The sequence below is a fragment of the Lonchura striata genome, chromosome 2, assembly GCF_050655825.1.
Source record: "Lonchura striata isolate lonStrDom1 chromosome 2, ASM5065582v1, whole genome shotgun sequence".
Classification (NCBI taxonomy): domain Eukaryota; kingdom Metazoa; phylum Chordata; class Aves; order Passeriformes; family Estrildidae; genus Lonchura; species Lonchura striata.
Window position 1 is genome coordinate 73,558,306 of NC_140704.1, and position 21,068 is coordinate 73,579,373.

The 21,068-nt window shown below is 38.5% G+C and overlaps 1 protein-coding gene and 1 long non-coding RNA gene across 6 annotated transcripts in view; one reads left to right on the plus strand and one right to left on the minus strand.

The window, feature by feature from the left end:
* PPP1R17 (protein phosphatase 1 regulatory subunit 17) lies at nucleotides 1–19,342 on the minus strand. Of its 5 annotated transcripts, XM_085571588.1 has the most exons (6): nucleotides 19,120–19,342; nucleotides 18,903–19,015; nucleotides 11,901–12,013; nucleotides 7,904–8,056; nucleotides 6,380–6,541; nucleotides 1–1,391 (listed from the first exon to the last, which is right to left on the minus strand). In XM_085571588.1, exons 2-6 carry the CDS (start codon nucleotides 18,941–18,943, stop codon nucleotides 1,315–1,317), a joined length of 546 nt encoding a protein of 181 aa, XP_085427714.1. In that variant the 5' UTR covers nucleotides 18,944–19,015; nucleotides 19,120–19,342; the 3' UTR covers nucleotides 1–1,314. The 5 variants fall into 5 exon arrangements, with proteins under 5 accessions (XP_085427714.1, XP_085427718.1, XP_021396183.3 ...); XM_085571592.1 differs by lacking the exon at nucleotides 18,903–19,015 and having other exon boundaries at nucleotides 11,901–12,002; XM_021540508.3 differs by lacking the exon at nucleotides 18,903–19,015.
* The window catches only part of LOC146768301 (uncharacterized), a 24,176-nt gene continuing 11,159 nt past the window's right edge, over nucleotides 8,052–21,068 (plus strand). The window contains exons 1-2 of the long non-coding RNA XR_014952765.1: nucleotides 8,052–8,894; nucleotides 19,338–19,496. This is a non-coding gene — a long non-coding RNA (uncharacterized LOC146768301). The remainder of the gene's footprint in view (nucleotides 8,895–19,337; nucleotides 19,497–21,068) is intronic.

Consider the following 21,068-nt stretch of genomic DNA (forward strand, 5'->3'; position numbering starts at 1 on the left):
TTGTGCAATTTAATATGCAGTTATTTATTTTAAGCTCATTGATTACATCTTGAGAGTATACATTCACATGTATTTGAGAATGGACTGCATTCTCATGAAATATGTTGGGTCAGTCACAGTGGCAAATGGCATCCAAACTAGTATGGTCTTCAGCTGTCTGTATAAGTGACTTAAAAATATGACTAAATTCAGTCTGCCAAGCTAGATAGTCTTCAGCCTCTCTGTTTAGTTCCCTAAGGGTGCAGCTGGCAGTGCTACTCAATCTATTCTAGAGTTATTAAGGAAGCACACAGTGTCCAGTTCTGTCTTTTTTTGGGTAAAATATTCTACCAATACCCATCTCTCTACAAATACTGAAGGTTGTACCTGGCTGTGAAAACAATTCTTGTTTGAATCATTGAGGTAAACGATTTTAAAAGTGACATGATGCTCTTCTACCTTGCAGTAAGCATATGCCATTGAGTAACATTATTCCTCAGTTTTTACCTTCCTGCTGTGATTTTGAGTCTTTACAAACTCTTCTAACTTATTACCTAGGATGTGAAAATAAATTATTTGGAGCAAAAGGATCATCTATCCAACAATTTTATCTTTCACCAAGCCAGTGGAGACAATTACCTACACTGGTGTAACAGGCAGGCACTGCACTTCTCTGAGATCTCTGCCCTCCATCCTATTTGAGGCATCTGTCAATGCTGAGAGCCCTTAGGTGTAATTTTAATTCTACAGTAAATTTATCTTTTCCTCCTTACAGACACAAGGCATGAGCAGATACAGGCAGAGGAAATTTTTGCTATGCATTTCAGTGACTCTAGAATTGAATCCTGGCCCTCTCACCTTCTCCATCTACCCCATCAGCTCTGCACCCAAGAATTTTCATTGTGGTCACTGCTATTCAGGAAAGGAAAGCTGGACAAATGAGGTCAAGTGTCAGGGGGAAAAAGCAATTTGAAACACTAGCTGATGTTTTACTACTCTGCATTACTACTTCTAGTGCCAGGTACTGTATGAGTACTTGCATAAAACTAGATTTGATCTGAGGTGGATTCCTCATTGACAAAAATGCTAGGAAGCCATTTGTAGTAACCTGACAGAATTTTTCAAACCCTGGGTAACTGAAATGTCTGCCATTCATGTCCAATATGCTTGTTGGAATTATGAGATGCAAATAAGCAGATAAGCACTTGATGGTAGTTTAAATTCAAGTGTACAACTGAGAAAATTATTTATAAAGGTGAAAGATCTTTTTTAATGTGCTGCCACTTTGAATGACCCGTGATTATTTACACTGTATTATTGAAATATCACTGTAATCTAACTGTGGATTGTATCTCCATCCTTTTCTTCATCTTCCATAATCATTGTTTGTTCTTCTGTAAACAGCTTAGTGCCTTAAAAGGAGAAGAACACAAAAACAAACAAACAACAAACAAAAAAAAAGTGAAAAGGTGAGTTTATTTAATATACTGCTTTCTAGAAAATATCAGGCAAAAGAGAATTTTTCAGTTCTCTCCTATTTCTTGATTTTAATGTCATTTTCCAACCTCATATGAGTTACTCCTCATTTCTTCTTGGCATTTCAGTCTCTTAATACTTACTGAGCTAGAGTTGAATCACTGCATTTTTAGCTAAAATTATTAAGCATTGTTAAATCCAGTATATTTTTGCTGCCTGTAAAAGGAGACTGAAGTTTCATTTGGGAACCTGTTTGTTAGAAAGGTTTGGGTAGCTAAATAAGACAAAGAACTTGCATGATGAAGCAAGCACTGTAATTAATCTTTGTAACAGAAACAGTTTTTATGGACATGTATGTTTTCTCCATATATAGTCATATTACTTAGATTTTTCAAGTGCAGGTGGCACAAGAGACATGTTAAAATATCCACATGACAAGTGCCATCTCCATTGGAATGATATAGTATCAATAAATTGCAAAAGCTACTGAACTAAGAACAGTGTGAGAATAGACTTGGATTGTAGACTATACCTCCCACAAATCTGTCACTTCTCCTTTGTGTCTCTCTTTCTCTTTTTCTCTGTTAAACCAGTAAGTCTGTCCTTTGAGGATCTGGAGGCTTTTGTATAATACCAAGGTATAACAAATATTGTAATTGCTTTCATCATTAAAAAATAAGTAAGAGTGATGTGAGAACAATGCATTAGGTACAAAATATTTACCTATACTGCCCTTCATTTCAGTTAGCTTCTGCTTCATTTATATGCAGTTCTTGTGAACTAGCTGGTTTCAGAAGCATGAGATAAACTGAAAGGCATAAATTAATAACATTAATTTATGCCTTTCAGTTAATTTGAAACACAAAGGACTTCATTTGTTCAAGCAGTAATTAAGTAACTCTTGTTGTTAACTGCAAAGAATTATGCCATTTTATGGAGATGGATGCAAATACTACCAACACAGACTTCTATCCCTATAGGCAACCTAGGCAAATATAGACAAGTTTTTTGTTTTCCTGATGTCTTTGGGGTTTGGGTTGTGTGTGTTCCAAAGGGGAGTGGGGGTTATTTTTTGTTGGTTTTTATATCCTGGGCCATTTGAGGGACAGGGAAAACATAACTAGTATGTGCTTCAAATGTACTTTTAAATGTGTGATGAAATTCAATCTATATACATTTGCTATTGAGAGAATGACAGAAATTAATGCAATTTTCAGTTGTTTTCAGTTATACCTCCAATGACACTTTGTTGCCTACTGTTGAAGCCACCTTTGAACACTTGGCATGGAATCAAAACAGCCTGCTAAGATGCTGTCTCTCTGTATAAAGCTTTTCAGAACCTGTATTCTGAATCTGTTTTCCAGTGATTAACTGCCTGTGGAAGACTTGTGCCTGTATAAGGCAAAATAACCTATGTATTTACATGCCTGAATTCCATTCCCTTCCTATTCTAAGGATGTATATTTAATTGTCAAGATACACCCAATGTACATCACTCTGCCGGTTGAAATTCACCAGTGATGGCTCCATGATTTGCTATGAAAAGCCTTTGGTTGAAGACTGGCCCAATATTTGCTACTTATTTAATTTCAGATTTATTCCATCTGGTGGCACACACAAAGAAGCTAAGCTTTTGTGGATCTGCTGTGCAAAACAGAACCCAAATTACAGACTTGGAGACCTGGGAAGACGCAGCATAACTATGTGAGCTAAGTAAATTATAGACAAACCTTTCTGTCCTGTCTCCTTGTTATTAGTCTTGCTGAAGTAAGCAACACTCATTGCTACGTGGTATTGATGCCCTGGAGTGGCTACCTAGAACAGAGGCTAGACTGAGTTAAGAGAATAAAGTGGGTATTTATTAAAGGCCTTCAATAGCTACACCTTGAGCAGTGTAAAAGCCTCACAGAGGCTACACCCAAGATGGACAGCAGTCACAGGTTTTTCAGGCAAGTATAAGTTTTGTCTGTTTGCATATCAGGGGTTAATTATCCAATTACAGCTTCAGGTAATCGAGCCATATTTCCTCAACTCGCTCCTCCCCAGTTCACTTTTGTTTATACTTTTCAGGGCCTGAGGCTGTGGTGTGTCCTTGGATTATATGCCCAGAGGGTTTCTTTTGTCTAACTAAAATGTTAACAGTTAACTACACTTCCTATGGAGTTCAGAGCTATGCACTAATGCAGTGTAGGATTTGAAAAATACAAAAGCTAAAATCTTAAGGCATCAGTATCTTTTTGTGACCTGCTAATGAAGATTGCCACCATTTCCAATATTTCCCCTTCAGATCCCCTGCAAACCACTTCTATATACCAATTCAAGAAACTCCACTTAATTCTAGTAAAAGATCTTATGTAATACGAGTATTCTCTTGAACAGTTGTCCACACAAATACTTCATTGTAAATGCAGCTAAAATGGCAGATGTGTTATCCCTCTTTGTTTTGGCCAGCACTCCTAGGACAGTCCCTCTCCCTTTTGGGTGATCTGAGTGATTTTCTGTCACAAATAAAAGCAAGTTAAATGTACCATGTAAAATGAAGAAAATCATTGTAACTACTGGATGGCATGTGGTCCAAGTGAGAAGCAGAATCAGTTTTACACCTTGGGAGCACCCAATCCAATTGGGAAATGCAGTTCAAGAAAGGGGGCTACTAAGTTAGTTATCTGAAATCTCCTCTACAAGGGTCAGGCTTCTAAATGTATTCAGCCTTCAAACTTCTACTGAAGTGGCACAGTTAATGTTATGTCATGTCCATACAAATGCATCATGAGCAGATGTCTCCTTAAGTAGCAAGCTCTCTTTCAGTCAGCCAACACCCTGTCTTTCTGAAGGGATTAGACCAGAAAGCAAAATATAATCAGATTTCTAACGGTCATTTTTTCCATATCACATGATGGTAAATGGCTTGAATCTGATCCAAGCCTGTAGTCAGCTCTGGAACACTCTGTTGCCATTCCCACTTAGCATTATATAGTCCATTAACTAGATTAATGGTCTTCAGGCCTGTGGGTTTGAGCTAGAATGTAAATACATGTATAAATATGGGAACACTGTTCCTGAAATGTGACTGATGTTTCCTAATCAAATGAGAGATAACTTGCAAAATCAGTTTCAAATCCTCATTCTCTCTCATAGTCTAGAAAACCACTTAAGGCAGCTCCTTTAGAAAAATACCACACCCCTATTGAAAACCTTTTGGTGAGAAGAATGGAAGTTTAACCATTCACCTCTTCTCTCTCCCAACTTAGCTGCATGAGTTGTCCCTAGGCAGTCTGTAGGCATGTGCTGTCTTGTTGTTTATCTGATTTGTAACCCAAGAGGTATGGCTTAGATCTAGGTGGCACCTGACAAATCGATGATTTAAGACAACGTTTTCTGCCTATTTTTTAGCTTTGTAATAGAAACATGCATGTTTCTGTGAGCCAAGTACTTGCAAGTTCTGTTGGAAATTATGGTTACATTGTATATTTACCCTCTGTTTTCTTTAGCCAGATCCCTCGGCAGATATTAACAGAACAACCTAACAATCCTTAAAATTGATCTGCAGGATGAGTTACATTTCATAATACACACAGCTAGGAAAACAGAGGTAGGGAAGCTTAGTGACTTTTTAAAACGGCAAACAGAGAAAGACTAATTTACAAATGTTTCCCAAATCAAACATGCTTCTCTTCTCACTCCTTGAAACCCAGAACTTCCAAACTGCACATTTTCCTCACAAGTGATCAGAGGCATCATATCAAAGAAAAACATATTTTCCCAGTGTTATACAAATCACTGCCATTTTGACTTCATATTTGTATTCCCTTTCCATTGTTCTGCATTAAAATGCTGATTTGTCCTTGAAATTGCTGGTGGTCCATGGAAAGTTTATAACATGCATCTCTGGGCTGCATCCCTCTGAGCTTTGAGTCCTGAACACTACTGGGAACCTCTGGAGTTCATCAGTTAGCAAAGTGATTCATTGGTAATGATCTTGCTATTGATTGTGGTAAGCATCTGACACATTACCAATATGGGTCCATCTGAGGGCCGGGGACCTCTGTTTGGATCTGACATTTCAGTTGTCTGTAGTATCTGCTCTAAAAAGGCTGGTTTTTGTGCTGTAACTAGGTAATCAGAATTACATAAATATACTTTTCCTTCATCACTGTTTAATTTAAATAAGAGAGGGAATATGTTCATAAAGCACACTGCAGCTAAATAGCATGCATTCCTGAACTCTTACTCCTGATTTTACCCAAAAAGCAGGTTAGCTGTATTTGAATGATCGACAGTAAGGTTCCCTTCCCTTCCCTTCCCTTCCCTTCCCTTCCCTTCCCTTCCCTTCCCTTCCCTTCCCTTCCCTTCCCTTCCCTTCCCTTCCCTTCCCTTCCCTTCCCTTCCCTTCCCTTCCCTTCCCTTCCCTTCCCTTCCCTTCCCTTCCCTTCCCTTCCCTTGGCATGTTACGCAGTGTCTATTGCATGTCATGCCAGAAGCACAGAATTATCTTTAAGGGGCTGCTAATGAGAAGTTCATCACCACTTGGCTTCCTCAGTGCATATCAGGAACCACTGAATGAAGAGGGGATTGATCAGTACAGCTTTGCTCCAGGTTGTTGGAGGCATTTTAGTGCTGGTGACCTAAAAATTTCTATGTGCTTAATTTTGAAAAGCAGGGAAGTAGTTGGCTTTTCAGAAAAGTAGGATTGCAGTTTGCAAGAGATAATCAAGTGGCCTTTTCTTTCTCCCCATTCTTTTTCCTTGGAGCTTGAACATGGGATTAGACTTTTAATGAACTCCCACTATGACCAAATAGGTCCAGTTCAAGAACTGCTAAGTATATTGAGAAGAGAGCAACCTCCTTTCAGCCTTCTAAGTATATCTCTGACACTAGTGACATTTTGCTCCCTCTTAGGAGAATCGTTACCAAAGTTTCTTACCTATTATCAAAGGTGGGATGTGTATTGCAGGTGTATCTTTTCTTCTGGGCTTTTTCTGCTCCAGTTCAGTGATATGAGAGACTGGAGTCACTCTCTCTCTCTGTGACTTCTCTGTGATACCATACCTTTTCAGCAGATTTTCAGACGAGTCTGACACTATGCCTGTAAGCAAGAGATAAACAAAATGCTACTTTAGCCTGTTTACATAAAAGAAACTTCCACCTGCGTAGCTCTCCCAAAGACTACTCTGAAGTACACTGCACGATCTGCTGCATGATGTGCCTACCCTACATCTCTTTCAAATTAATTATTTCCCACAGACTCTAGAAAATTATGCTATCAGGCCAGCTCACTTCTGATTGTACATAACGCATTAAAAATCATGAGACAGATGAGTGTAATCTCCTATTCCAGAACTTTAGACATCTACACAGTAACCTAATCACACAGACACTCAGGAGGTTAGTTAGGAGCAATGCGACCACATAGAAATGGCTGTTTTAGCTAGTGAAATAATGTTTTCTTTATGATATGACAATTGCAGGAAGAAAACACAGCTCTCCAGCCTCTGAGCTGTTCTTCCTAAGAGAGAATTGCTGATGGAAGGTAGATGTGAAAACTGAACAGAATCAAATTCAATATCAATATCTCAGGTACTTGTTTTTGACTTGGTGAATTGTTGCAGATATACAGAGGAGCATACAAGTAGTTACTGGCTAATTCCTCCATGTATGTGCATCATGGGAAGAACTCAATAATATAAGAGCACAGCTCTCTTGCTGGAATTTATAACACAGAGTTCTTGTTAGCTGACAGTGACAAACTTTATTCCCACTGCTGTTCTTGGATCATTTGGTCTCAGTAGAAGTCTCCTGCTTATTCTTCCCTTCTCCAGGTTGGTGGCTTTTGGGTCTCAAACATCTGTATTTGTGCTACAGTAAGGAGCATTCCACAAGAAGCCCTTTCATTGCTGTGATGTTTTCCTGAAACACGTACCCTTTTCCAGAGTCCCTATAAACACATGATCCCTGTGATTTCCAGGAGGACAATCCCGCAGGTGGCTTGTGTGCTTGACTGGTCTAATCCCAGCCCCAGCCTCCCGCGGTGCACTGGATACAACTTTCACAAGAAAGTGCAGGGGCTAGACTTGATCCTTTTAAATTTTAGACCATATCCAACTGTGACATCTAGTATGGCTCAGCAGCTGCCAATAAATACACATCATTTCACACATAAATGTAACATTATTTATCAGCAAGACTACGAGATCCACAGAAGCATGTTTTTCAGAGCATAAACCTATCCACTTTGGTATTCTCAGAAGTGAGACCAAACCCATCAACTAACATAGAATGTCTTTGAGAAAGTCAGACTTTCTGTTCACCTGCCTTCCCAGGTGAACATGCAGAAAGCTGTGTTCCTGTCTGCATTTGAGGGGACATAACTGATTGAACACGGACTTTCACCCGGCTCCAATCCCCAGAGATTAATTGGGATTTCAAAGTCGAGAGATTTACTGCTCACCTGTTAGAGATGGTGGAGCGTGCAAAGCCGGTGTATCTTTCCTCTTTGGCTTCTTTTGCTCCTGTTCAGTCTTCTGGGAGGCTGTGAGAGTTTTACCTTTTCTTGATTTATTTTTGAGGTCACAGCTCTTAATCAGCTGCTCTGAAAGATCTTCTGCAGAGAAAAAATACAATAGAAATTATAATTTAGGGGAGGTAAAAAAACAGATGGTGAAAAGAATCACTTTGTTAATAGTGCTTTAATCCAAGAGTCCAGGAAGAAAAATCTCTTAAACATTTAGAAAGGCAACAAAAGAGGGCTCTGTGCCATAGTGCATGAGAGTCATGTGACTTAGGTAGTCCTGCTTTGTTGTTGGCAGTAGACATAAAACAGAGAGAGAGAGTTGTGGGCAGCTTGTGTTTTTACATGTCAGAGGGAAGGCTGCATCATGTGCAGAGGTTCTATAGCCACCCCTGATTCATCCAGTGGTAACTGTGGATTGTATCTTCAAGGGTTACAAGGCCAGTTTTGTGAAGGAAAGTTTTACATATATAGGGTCAGTCTGAGCTATTTGTAAAATGAGCCAGACAGTATATTGTTACCATCAAGAGTTAAATTGATTTCTAGAGCTAATAAGCATTTGGTATTTGCTTTTTATTTTACATAACAGAACACTGGATTTTTGGTTTTCCTTTAAAACAATCCTTTACTCAGATCACTCAGAGAGTCAGCAGGACTTTTTCTGCAAGGGTCTGTATTTCTGGGTGCTTATGCAAGCTGAAAATACTGAAGATCACTTTTGGTAGTACATCCCTCTCCCTCAACTCCTCTTTAGGCCTGATCTACAACCTCAGCAGTTCCTGATAATCCTTAGTTGAATCAGGAGAGTGATAAAGTGCCCCTTAACTGTGCCAGTTGGGCAGTGAAGCATCCATGAGCATACAGGGTGCTCTTGTATGGTAAAGCTAGGAGCTATTATGACCATACCAGAAACATCAGCAATCTGACCAAGGTAAGGAACAAAGGATAAGCAGTCATTCTTATTAGCCTTGGCTAATTTACCCAACTGAAATGGTACCATTGTTAGAAGACATTTTCATTTTTGAAAAAATGAATTGTAGCCTGAGTGTAATAGTATTATTTTTACTAGACTTTTGGGGAAAAAAGTGATGAATTGTGATGCTACAAACAGCAATGTAGCAGCAAGGAGAGCTGTTTGAGCTCTCCTTGAAAACAGTGGGCCTCTGAGTAGGATGCCTCTTGGAGCTTGCAAACCCTCAAGTCTGCAATACTTGAAAGACTGTTGCTGACAACAAGGTCTAGGCAGATACCATCCCCACACATACATAGTCCTTGAGGTGCAGCCCATGCTGGTTGAGAAATGCTAGGGGATTTGATATGAGTACTGCACTATGCCTGACAGGAATTTTTGATAGGTATCTTTACACTAGTTGATATAGATGTATACATCTTTTCTGATGTGTTCATGCAAGTGAATGGATTGTGGTATGAATGCTGTTATTTTGAGTATATAATTAACTCACTGTTATATTGTAGCAAATCCTATTGAATTATTTTTTAAAATATTAAATTAGTCAATGATTAAGTGCTTTTGCATCCTTTTCTTATATCCATATTCTCTGCACCCTTCTCCTCTTGCATCTCCAGTCTTCATGTAAATAATTCCAAGTTGCTTCTAATCCAATTTATTTATGTATGCATTGTCTACATAGTAAGTAATAGAACAAGCCTTGTGACTTAAGTCTGTTAAAGCTGCATTCTTATGAATTCATATTAAACCCTGCTTTTTGCCAATAACCTTGACGATGATTCTTTAAGCATTTTAAACACTCATTTGTGAACCTCTCATTAGTATCATCACAGAAACCGATATTTTGAATTCTTAAAAGCTGCTTGTTTGCCTTCAGCTGGGCTCCCCACATTGTTACCCAACCCCTGACTGCAGACTTGGATGCAATCACAACTTCATTCCAGGCTCTTTCACACTATTTAAGGCAGCTGTTATGTCTGTGAACCTGCAAGTAGATGTGGGAAGGATGGCCTCTGGGTTAAGTCCCTGGAGATGTGGAATTTTTTTCTGGCCTTCTTAACTTTCTTCATAGTCCTAATGAGCTCATTTACCACCCCACTGCCTCAGTTTTCCAACAGTATAATGAAACTCATTCTATATGTATTTAAATCAGCAATTTTATGGACTAACTATGGTATACCAGCAGTTGTAAAAACAGTGTCTGTGGCCAGAAATGCCATGTAGCAGAGACAGAACTTCCTTATAGTACTAATAAACAAAATTTATAAAACCTGTGGTGAAACACTTTTTTTTACAAGGAAGTGAAATTTCATTTGTCTTTCATTATTGTTGTCACAAAGGTAACAACAAGGAAACCAATTTTTCTTTCTGGGTTGCTAAATCTTCAGGACAATTTTGTAAGAGTGAAGTCATAGCACTAGAAGCAGAGGCAAAGACCATGAATATGCAAAAAGCTTATCTATCAAACATGAAATCTGGTATTCAGGAGTATGACAGAACAAAGACAACCCTGGTATGCTCATTGTAAAAGCTATGTGAAGTAGCTTTGATTGTAAAAGGGTTTTAAAATCATGGGGATTTGGGGAGTTAGTAGGAAAGTTAGGCTTAGTAGGCCCTGGGAAAATACCCTGGGAATGTATTGGTCTTGTACTTGCTAGAACTGTACCTGTGTAGCTAGTATATGATAAATTATATAATTGTAAGATGCAGTAATTGTTTAGTAATTAAATATAATTATTGTTTAATTGTAAGGATAATCAAGCTGTGGTCAGGGGCTTGAGAAAGATCACAAGAAACTCTTGCTTGAATAAGGTCAATGTATACAATAGAACAATATAAGTTTAATAATTAATATGTAAGTTATATAATGATAGAATATAAAATACATTCAGCCCAAAACCATGTCGGAGTCAGATTTGGGTCTGTACCCATGATTCCCAGAGCTCTTCAATAAAAGCACCTGCATATAATCATATTCAGTGATTATGTGTGCACCTGAATGCTAAGAGCTTCAGGAAAGGAAAGTGATGATGAAGAAGAAAACTGTGGGAAATAGTAAAGGTAAGAAGATTTCCAGAAAGCAGTAAAAGCAAGCCTTAGAGCAGAAAAACTGAGAACTAGCTACAGCTGCAAAGTCTGAAGGTAGGAAAAGCTACAATAGTATAGTAAGCAAGGACATGAAACAATAGCTGGAGTTTTAGACCTTAAGATTGCAGGAAAATATACTTGGCAAGATAGTAGAAGGTTTTAAGCTTAATAATGAAGTACTGTGTGTTGTTAATAGAAAAGCAGACAAGCAAGCATTGCGTGAAGGAGGTGTATGTGTAGTTTTAGTAATTGGCTAAAACAATTGTCCGTAAGCTTTAGCAATACACTGTTGGCTAGGAAGCATTTTAAATGCTTTATAACAAAGAGGTCTTTGGCTGTTGCTGGCAGTACATGAGCTGTTGCCATATTTCTATTGTCTCAACCATGTAATGAGGCTGATGCTGTAATAAAAGCTCAAGGAACGTCTCCCAGCAGTCCTGTTCCATTCATGAAAAGAAAAAAAAATCCCAACACAGGAAACATTTTTAGAAGCTGTCTCAGTGATGGCAAATGGAATGCTTGAAATCTTTTACTCAAATTGCATATGGAAGATATATTCAGGGAAAGCTCATCTATATCCTAGCTTACAATTTATAAGTATAAATGAAGTATAAATGAAGAAACTGCTCTACCAAGGAAAAAAAAATGACTCTTTTTCCTTTCTACTCTTTAATTAACTTCACTCTAGAGCTTAAGATGATATTTATATGAAGGAAGAATGCTCTTTGTCTTTCCATCTGGCACTAGACGTGTCAGCAGAAGGTGTAATCTATCAGTTTTCAGTTGTATCACTGGAGGGGAAAAAATAGGCACTGGACGGGACTTTATTATATGAAGACAACTCCCCTCATTAGAGCAATGACATCATCAAACACTTACCTAAATGGTTACACTGTGAATCTTGCTTGTCCAGTCTGTCATCTGGAATATCAAGTGGCTGAACACATTCTGTTGACATCATTGAAGCAGGCTTTTCTCCTCCTATGAAGATACTATACCATATTAAGAAAAAAAAATTAAAAGAAATTCAGCAGCATGACATAAAACAGGCATATTGGTGTTACCTAACAACTGATGAGGAGTTTTTGGCTTCCAGCAGGCTGCTGACCTGATGGTTTACTCACACATGCTGCAATGCATTCATTCACTGCCTTGGTTACACACACAGTAACCTGTTTTTCCACCTACCTTGCTTAAGCAACCCACACTAGCATAGATTGTCTCTACAGAAAAGCTTTTTTTTTGAGCATACAGAAAGTACTATCTCATACACAGAGTAAATGCTAAGGAATAGGATGTTTTGTTTTGTTTTTTTCTTCTCCATTTTTTCTCAACAGTAAACTAAGGATTATATTTGATATTTATTATATGAACCAACTTTGATCATGAATTCCATTGACTTAGTCTTTTAAGTCCAGCTCCACTAAGAGACCTTACATACCCCAGAAAATCCAGGTGCAAAGTGTTGCCTCAGAAAGATTGCCAATACCTACAGATCCCAAAGCCATCATGAAGTGAACTTACTCATCACTTTGGTAAGACCATCAGAACACATTTCACACAGCTATTTAAGTGTCCATGCTCCGTAAGTCTCACTGGATTGCTGTTTGGGCTATTTTGTCCCCCTTTACTTATAGCTGCAGTGGGTGTAGAATTCCATCCTCACCCATCCTCCTACCTGAGCTTCCCCAGCACCTTGCAAGCTGAGACTTGATCCCAGGGCTGCCACAGATGCCACTACAGAAAGAAGAAACTTAGACCATTTTTCACTGCTGATCATTTATATCGTTGCTTAGCAGAAACTCATCAGAATGACAAAAGCAATGTTAAAGGGAAACAACCTTCAACCTGAGGGTGCAGTCCAAGTGATCTTGGTATCTTCTTTGATCCAGCAACAGCTGTGGCAGTCTTTTATTCACAGCCTCTGTTCTCCATTTTCAGGACATAAGAGCATACTATGACTTCCTTGTAAGGAGATGAAAGGGAATGAGGAAAAGAAAAAACTGGAGACATTATGAATAGAAGGTGAAAGAAGTAATTGAAAATAAAAAAAAAAAAAGAGGAAGGGGAGGTAGAGAGGGAAAGGCAAATAAAAGAGAAAAGTAAGAAAAGAGGCAGCTGCAAAATAACAGTGGAAAGGAGGATGGGAAAACAGGAGACTAAACTGTGGGAATTTGGTTTTATCTTGCTGGAGGAAAAGAAATTACTTTATTATTTCTCTGTAAATTACAATGGTTGTTTGATGTCAAGAAACAGAACAGTAGGGGAGTCAATCTCATTTCCATGACTAAACTTGCATCTATGTAAAGAACAATTAACCCTTGAACAAAATCCATTCACAGAAATATTTGCGAAAGAAGGTAGGAAAGGTTGCACTGATGTAGTTCTTCAGTGGATGGAAACGTATGTCTTAAATGCCAGTGACTTAAAAATAAATGGAGTAACACTGCTGTTATGATTATATGTGGTGGTTTAGACAAGCCCTTGCCTTTTGCCCAGGCCTCTGGCAGCAGGCAGTAGCTTTATTGAGGCAGCCAGAACCCCGAAGCTCACTCTCCTTCACAAGTTTTTTAATATAGGCTGATTTGTTCTATTATAGAATTAATTATTTATTTAATAGACATAAAACTAAGAGACATAAGATTTTAAACAAATTAATACTATGCAGAAATAAAGACAAAAATAAAAAAGACTACTAGCAGACATACAGAGTGAGGTTAAAGGTACCTATTAATGTTACAGCTAGCAAAGAAATAATATAACTTAGGATTCAATGTATCTTACAGTCCAGTTGATGGTGGGGCACATATCAAGATCCTTTCCCTTAATCCCCAGGGAAGTAAACATGGATTTACATCCAAAGTCCAGGGAGAAATCTTCCACACTTTCAGGGTGTATGTGTAGAAGGCTTCTACCTCTGTGATAACTCATACATTTTTTATAGTTTGTAAAACAGTGTCTCTCAGTCTAGAATATTTCCTTTATCTCTTCCCACATCTGCTCTCCAGACTAAGATGCTGATTCTTAGCTGAGGTCTGACCACTTTTGGACCAGGGATGAGTTCTTGCTGGGCCTTTCAGCCCCTAGGTTATCTCTTTATGGACCAACTGTCAGTGGTAGAGAGGAGGGTGGGATAGCTATCCTTTCACAACTGCTTGGCAGCATCAAATTTGACTCAACTCATGTCAACATCAAAAGTTGATGTTGACTGATATTGTACATAGGGGATTAAATTCCCTTATGTTTCACTACTTAAAATTTACAAAAAAATGTAATATTCTACAAATTATTAAGATCTTACTGAATCAGGTCTTGATGAGGAATCTCACCTCCAAATGTTTACTATAGAAATGTCCCAGTTCAGCCTCACATCTGCACTAAAGTGTTATACTGCCTGAAGGCTCATTTGCCTTCACTACAACAAAAACCCTTCACTTAGGAAGACTACAGAAAGCAATCTTTGAAGGCACCTTAACATGGTTGCTCTTTTTATTTGCTATATAAGTAAGCTATAGCTGTGGTTTAAAATAAAGCAGACATAATTTTGTTTAATACAAAATTTATTATCTGTCCATATGAAGGCTTGCACTGCATTTTGTGACTTAAGAGAGTTTAATTCTTTCAATGCCATTTGATTTTATTGGATTTGATTAGGACATGCTGGCTAAATATTATGACTGTAGATAAAATGTTCATTTCTGAAGAATACTCTGTTTACAAGGTTTTCAGTGAAATCAGGGATATTATTCAGATACTCTGGACATTTTTGGTTTTAACATGTCTTGAGGCAAAAAAAGGCTGGGTATAGATAGAAAAATTTAAATGTAAAATTGGTAGTAAATTATATTTGCTGGAAATAATTTATAAAATATAGTTAAAATTGGTTAGAGTCCAATAAGTTGTTTCATTGAATTATTTCACCCAATAAAAATTAAGCTTTGTAAAGAGGATTGCTTCATTATTTTTTCTTATTGTGGTACTTTGGAAAATACTATTCTAAAATACATCTCTTAGGTCTGTGTTCATATTTTCATTGTCACACATGCTAAGCCATTGGCATCTTCAGTGCTTTAAAATTCTGGTTTACGGGCTAACTTCTGACACTCTCCTTCCATTTCTTTTCCAAGTGTGCCCTGAAGTCAGCATTGCCTTGCTTACTCAAACACTGCACTTCGTGACAGTCTGTGTGACAAAAGAATAAAAAGATAAAATTTACCAAAATATATAATGGATTTTGGTATCTTGGGTTTATGTACATTGTGTATGATGTGTGAACCTTTGAGTGCTGTTACGTCCTGTCACCATAGATTACACACAGAGCTCGCCTCCAAAGGAAAGTTGCTGTATGTGACCATTGTAATGGTGGTTTTCCCAAACCACTGAAATCAGTTCCTGCCACTAAGGTAACAGATTCCCTAGCTACATTCCCCTGGAAGGTAGCCTGCTATGGGGACTGTATGAAGCATTAATATGGCTTTAAAAATTGAAGCATGTTCTCAGATTTTCAGACATTAAGAGCAACACTTTTCCTAGCAGCCTTCACATTAGCACAGTTTGCACTCTCTGCTTGCATCAGTCACCTTGGTAGCAAATGCTTGCTATTAATGTCATTAAGTTGTTTCTTCTTGCACTCTGTTATGTCTCTTGATGTAATGATCCACATTCATCCTTTATGCATTTCTAATTGTTACATTGGAGGCCTAGTCCACACACAATAGAAGATACTTCCTGAGATGCTACAAATTTTCCTATATGATTGGATTCAATTGTCATTTAGCCAGAGACTTTTGTACAGTGCATTTAGGCTGTACCACCTTCTTCAGAGATATGTGCCTAAATGGGTCACCTGAAGTCTCTTGTTTCTTGGAAAAGAGAGAGCTGATAAAGACAGCTGAAATGCTTTCCTTAAAGTTGAGGCAAGTTCTAGTTTTGCCTACATAGTTTTGCATTGCTCCTTGTTAAAACTTTTGGCATGAAATTGGATTGGCTCTACTTACAGACAAAGGAGGGCAACAAACAGTAAGGCAGACTGAAAAGTGCAAGTATTACTAAAAGCTGCTTCAGCCTCATGTGAATGAAATCTCATGCTGAATCACTGTCATATAACAGCATGACTCCTTTGGGCATACACCCTTGTAAGATATGGTGATTCAGATGAAAACTATCTGAATTTTTCACTTTCTGGATATCAGCTTTGGATTTTTAGATAGGTTAAAGCACATATTAAATTTTTTTTCAAAATTCTCAGTTGTTGTACCCACTTGAATAAAGTGCCCAAATAAAGCTAAAGCTATGACTCACTAGCATAGTTCTAAAACACACAAATACTTGCAAGTATATGATTACTTTCTTTGCTTAAATTTTTGGTTTCCGTAACAAAATTCACTAATGAAACCAGTCCCAGGCTTCAGTTAGGTAAAAATACTTTGCTAGAGACAGATAAAGAAGCCTGTTTTAGTTTACTCTTTTAGTGCACAATTAGTTTAATGTAGACGTGTGTGAGGTTATGCAAATCTTTCAAGGCAATCTGATAATGTGACATTTAAACTGACTTAAAATGAAATCTCATGAGAAAAAACTTACTGTGTAAGATAGAAAATAAAAACTTTGAGAACAAAACTAAAGGGCTGGACTTATTTTTCATTTGATCTTGAATTAGGCATGGAAATGGCTTGGGGGAAAGAAAAACTCCATTTCTCTTAGGGTTTGAAGGGTTGTAGGGGCTATGCAACTACATGAATATTAGCTACTACAGATAGTTGTATGTAATCTGAAGGGACAATACAGTTCTCAAATGAATCAGCCATAGGTGATCATTCTTACCTACAAGATGGAGAAATGAAGTTTTGATGTGCAATTCTTATAAAAGTTTGCAGGGGTTATTTGTGGGCATCAGTGTCAATACTCCTCATCATTGTACATTAAGGCTTGTGATTTCTTTGTATATTGAATACTTAGAATTTCTGAACTGGCCCTTTATAAAGTATCCACAACCTGTGCCTCTGAAGATTTTATTAGACCATGTGGTGTATGAGGTTTTGTACTTTTTTTTTCTTGTTCAGGAGAGTGTTTTGTTTCTACAATTGACAAAATCCTGAAGAAAAATGTGCTTATTCCCAGTGCATGCATAATTATTAAACAAATCCCTGGCATGTTGACAAGGATGCTAGATAAAGTACTTTTGAAAGCATCCTTATTGGGTGACAGCAGTCAATCTGAATTTAATAACTTCATTTTGATAGCTGGTAATTATGTTGCCGCAGAAGCCTGTTTGGCCCTGTGTACTTATCTTCTGAAGCCAGAGCAACTCCCAAGAAGAATAGAGGGAAGCAGAGGCAGAAACAGAAGCAACTAAGGTCCTAGGGTGGTACAGTGTGCACACTTCTTTGTCCTCATTCTCATAGGTAGAGCCTGACCTTGCTGCTGGTGGTGTACTCAATAGCTGGGAATGGAAGTAAATAGGGAGTATGTCACAGGCTGCTGCCAAATACAGACATGAAGCAGAGGCTGGACTTCATTAGTTACAGTCCAGTCTGGACAAAAAGTAGCATTTTGCTGCCCTGCCCAAAGAGCTGCTTTGGCATGGAGGTTTACTCTTTAAGACTGGTGCCTCTTCTCCCCACTAAGCATGCACTTACAGTTTCCTGGGGGTTTGATTATTAAATTATTTTATATTTGTTTTCCCCTTTCTGTCTGGTTACAATGAGCACATAAGCAAGGAGGGACAGCAGGCTCCCAGTGTCCTCACCTGCTCCTTTAGCCCTGCGAATATGTGGGAGGCAAAGGGCAAGATCTGTCCTTCCTTCTGTAGCATGCTCCCTGTGGAGGGCTCTATAGTGTGAATAGGCCCCTTATTTGCTTGAAGTAATTTACAAATTCAGAAAGAAGGAATAAGATTGGATGAAGCCATCTTGCACAAATCTGGCCTATGCAGAAATCATGTGAAACAGGTCAGGAGTCAAGGGGAATGGTACAACATCTGGCTGCATTTGGCTTCTTCCATCTGCACTCAGCAAGCAGCCTTAGTACCTTTATCAGAAAATAGGCACCTTCACCCATACCCCATCCTATCTCAGCCCCATTACAACTGCTTCCTGGAAAATCATCTGAATAAAGCAAGATTACAAGTCAGAGTAGAAAATAGATGTCCTACAAGAAGAAATTCTCAGTGTTGCTGCTCTGCACTCCAAACATTTAATTACAAATTTTACTATATATTTAACATTATTCTATTGGAGTGAAACATTCTGGGATACAGGAGACAGCTTCATGTTAATGGACAAACTTTCTTCTTCAGTTACTTAGGCACTAGGCTGCTCTCCACAGGTATACTGTCAGATTACTCTGATGTTCACTTTTATAAAGCATATTTAAATCTTCTTAGCAAACACTTAGATATTTGAAAGCCTGATATGACTGCCTCCCTCTACACAAAACTTTTGCTACTAATAATAGCATGGATGCAGAAGTACCACGGAATTGTCTTGGAGCAGTTTCTTCTCATAGTTAGTGTGCTTCTGGATGCTATTTCAAAAAATTGTGGCTGGTGGTAGACAAATTCCCACTACTAGCTTGTAAAATAAACTTGTAAAATAAAAACATTTATTTGGTTGATTTTAAAAAAATGCAATATACATTTGCACAAGTTCTGGTTACAAAGTCTTTGGAGATCATCTTCCCTAACTTTTTCCTTGAGGTACAAATTAACCCCTTGCACATGGCAGACTTAGTAGTGAGATAAGAAGTCCTTATACCAGCTCCCACTTTGCTGACTTACAAATTTGGTATTGAACTGTCCTAGCAGTTAGTGCTTTATTTTGCTCTAAAATGCTCTCATCCCCATTTCCCTATCCACAAATCCCATACTCAGCTAGGTCATACCTCAACTTTCCCCACACAGGACCATCCCCAGCCCATTCCATATGCAGTGGGGAATTTCTGGTGTTTTCCTGCTCATCCCCAGAGGTGATAAGGCAACTTGCTGGTGGTGGCTGCTAAAAAAACCCAAAACAAATAAACAAATCCACACACGCCCTCAAAAAAAAGGAAATCAAGAAGCCAGCCATTCAGGAGGAAAACACATTTCAGAAGTACTTACTGAGTGGTTGAAGGGAAGGTGCTGTTTGTTGTCAGGGCTTACTGGAGGATCTTTCTGTACTGGGGCTGCAGCTGATGCTCTTGCCAGTCTTATCTAGAATAAGTGGAAGCTGTCGCTGTGGCAAGGCCACACTCAGGCATCCTCCTGGAGGTTAAGGAACAGCACCACCACTCTCTGCCCCACCAGCAGCTTCTAATCCTGTTTCCTTTCTCTTCCAGAAGTTGCAGGGGCCAAAGGAGAGGCAACAAGATGCGTGGGAGACCAGCAGTGCCTCAAGGCTGAGGCATCATTCCTGCCAGATGACCAAGATCCACAGATGCTGGTGCTCTCAAAGAAGCAATAGAGGATGTGAAATCTTCAGCACAGAGAGCCAAAAGGTGAGCTGCAGCTGCTACTAGAGCTAGGTGTCTAGAGCTGCAAAGAAAATCACAAGGGGAGGGAGTAGGGCTGATGCTGTCAGGGTCCCAGGAGAAAGCTGAGAATAAAAGTAGAGCAAGAAGGCAGGGCACACACCTGGAGAAGTACCATAAACATAGAAACTGATGGACACTGTCTCCAGTACTGAGATTCAGTGATGACTGCATTTTTTTTTTTTGTGTATATATAGATCCACAACTGGTTATACAAGCATGGTGTTTATGGGGCCAAGCAGGGAGTCATCCATGGCTGCCAGTTGTTTGCCAGCAGAGACTAGTCTCTCCTATTTTAGCCCATGTCTTTGGATGGAACTGTTATTTCAGTTGAAGGAAAGAGATAAAAACATGCCTGACATTGGAAAAACTCTGGAAGAAATACTGTAGTCTGTGGTGGGACTGTGAACTGCCCCTCTCTCAGTATTAAGTTGCAACAAAAAAGCCTTTGTCTGTAAAAACTGTGACAGCTCTCAGTTGTCTTTATCTTCTCTTCTTTTCCCCCCACTCAGTGACTGTAATTCAAAAGTGCCAGTATGCACGGCATACTTTCTTTCATAAACAGTATATTCTACAGAAAACCCAAACAGGTAAAGTGCTAATTGCCAGCCCTGCAAACCCGTGGGTCCTTTGGGTATCATATGTGGTTCTACAAAATGCCAAGCATGTTAAATGCTCTAAAGGAACTACCTAAAAGAACTGTGAGCTTTCTTCATCAATGCCTGGGAGAGACAAGTACATTCATTTGCTTGCAAAGTGTGCTTATATGTCTCAGTGGTGCACCTTTAAAAGCAAGTTCATAAATGCTTAAATTATTCCTGAAGAAATGGAGCAGAGATTCCTAAGATTTTTTTGGTGAAGATTAATATCTCTAAATTTAAAAAAAAATTAACTAAAGATCCCAAACCACCAAACTCCTCAAATCACACAAAGCCCAACCTTGCTTTTTATGAGTTGTCCAGCTCCACCATTGTCCAGAACTCTCTGTTTCAGTGAATTTTAAATTAAAAACTCTCTAATTTTCACTGAAATATATTTTACTTAAACACAATTATTTCATATATTTTCTATGAAGTCAGAAAATCAGAATGAGGTGAATGAAACAAAGTGGTCAAATCAGAAATACTTTTTGAAACTCAGCTGAAGATTGCCTTTTTATTGTCCTGATTGAAAAAGTCAGCCAGTCATTTATAGCACTAAAGAATCCCCTGAGGACAAGAAAATAATTTCCTGTTCTAGGCACCAGATCCCAGGGTTACTTTGGGAATGTTACAATTTAGGTTTGTTCAAAAGGAAAGGAGCCTATCAGCTATCTCAGCAAGATCACACATCCAACCCTGGTCACCTTTTATGTTTATTAGCTACCATAATGCTAAGCATTTAACTGCAGCAGCAGATTTATCCCAGTCTCTACAGAATATCTCTTGCTTTATCAGTGTGATGGAGGATTTACTGTCAGATGTGGTCTTTTAAATCTTTACAGTTGCTGTCCTGCTTGTAGGAGGGTTGGGACTCCTGCTGTATTTCTAATCTTCTCTA

Coding starts and splice junctions, on each gene's coding strand:
- PPP1R17 (XM_085571588.1), bottom strand. CDS start 18,943: ATGGAATGGGCTGGGGATGGTCCTGTGTGGGGAAAGTTGAG. Junction 12,014..18,902: donor CCTGTGTGGGGAAAGTTGAG/GTATGACCTAGC, acceptor AATATGGTATAG/TATCTTCATAGGAGGAGAAA. Junction 1,392..6,379: donor CATCCCACCTTTGATAATAG/GTAAGAAACTTT, acceptor TCTCCTTTTAAG/GCACTAAGCTGTTTACAGAA.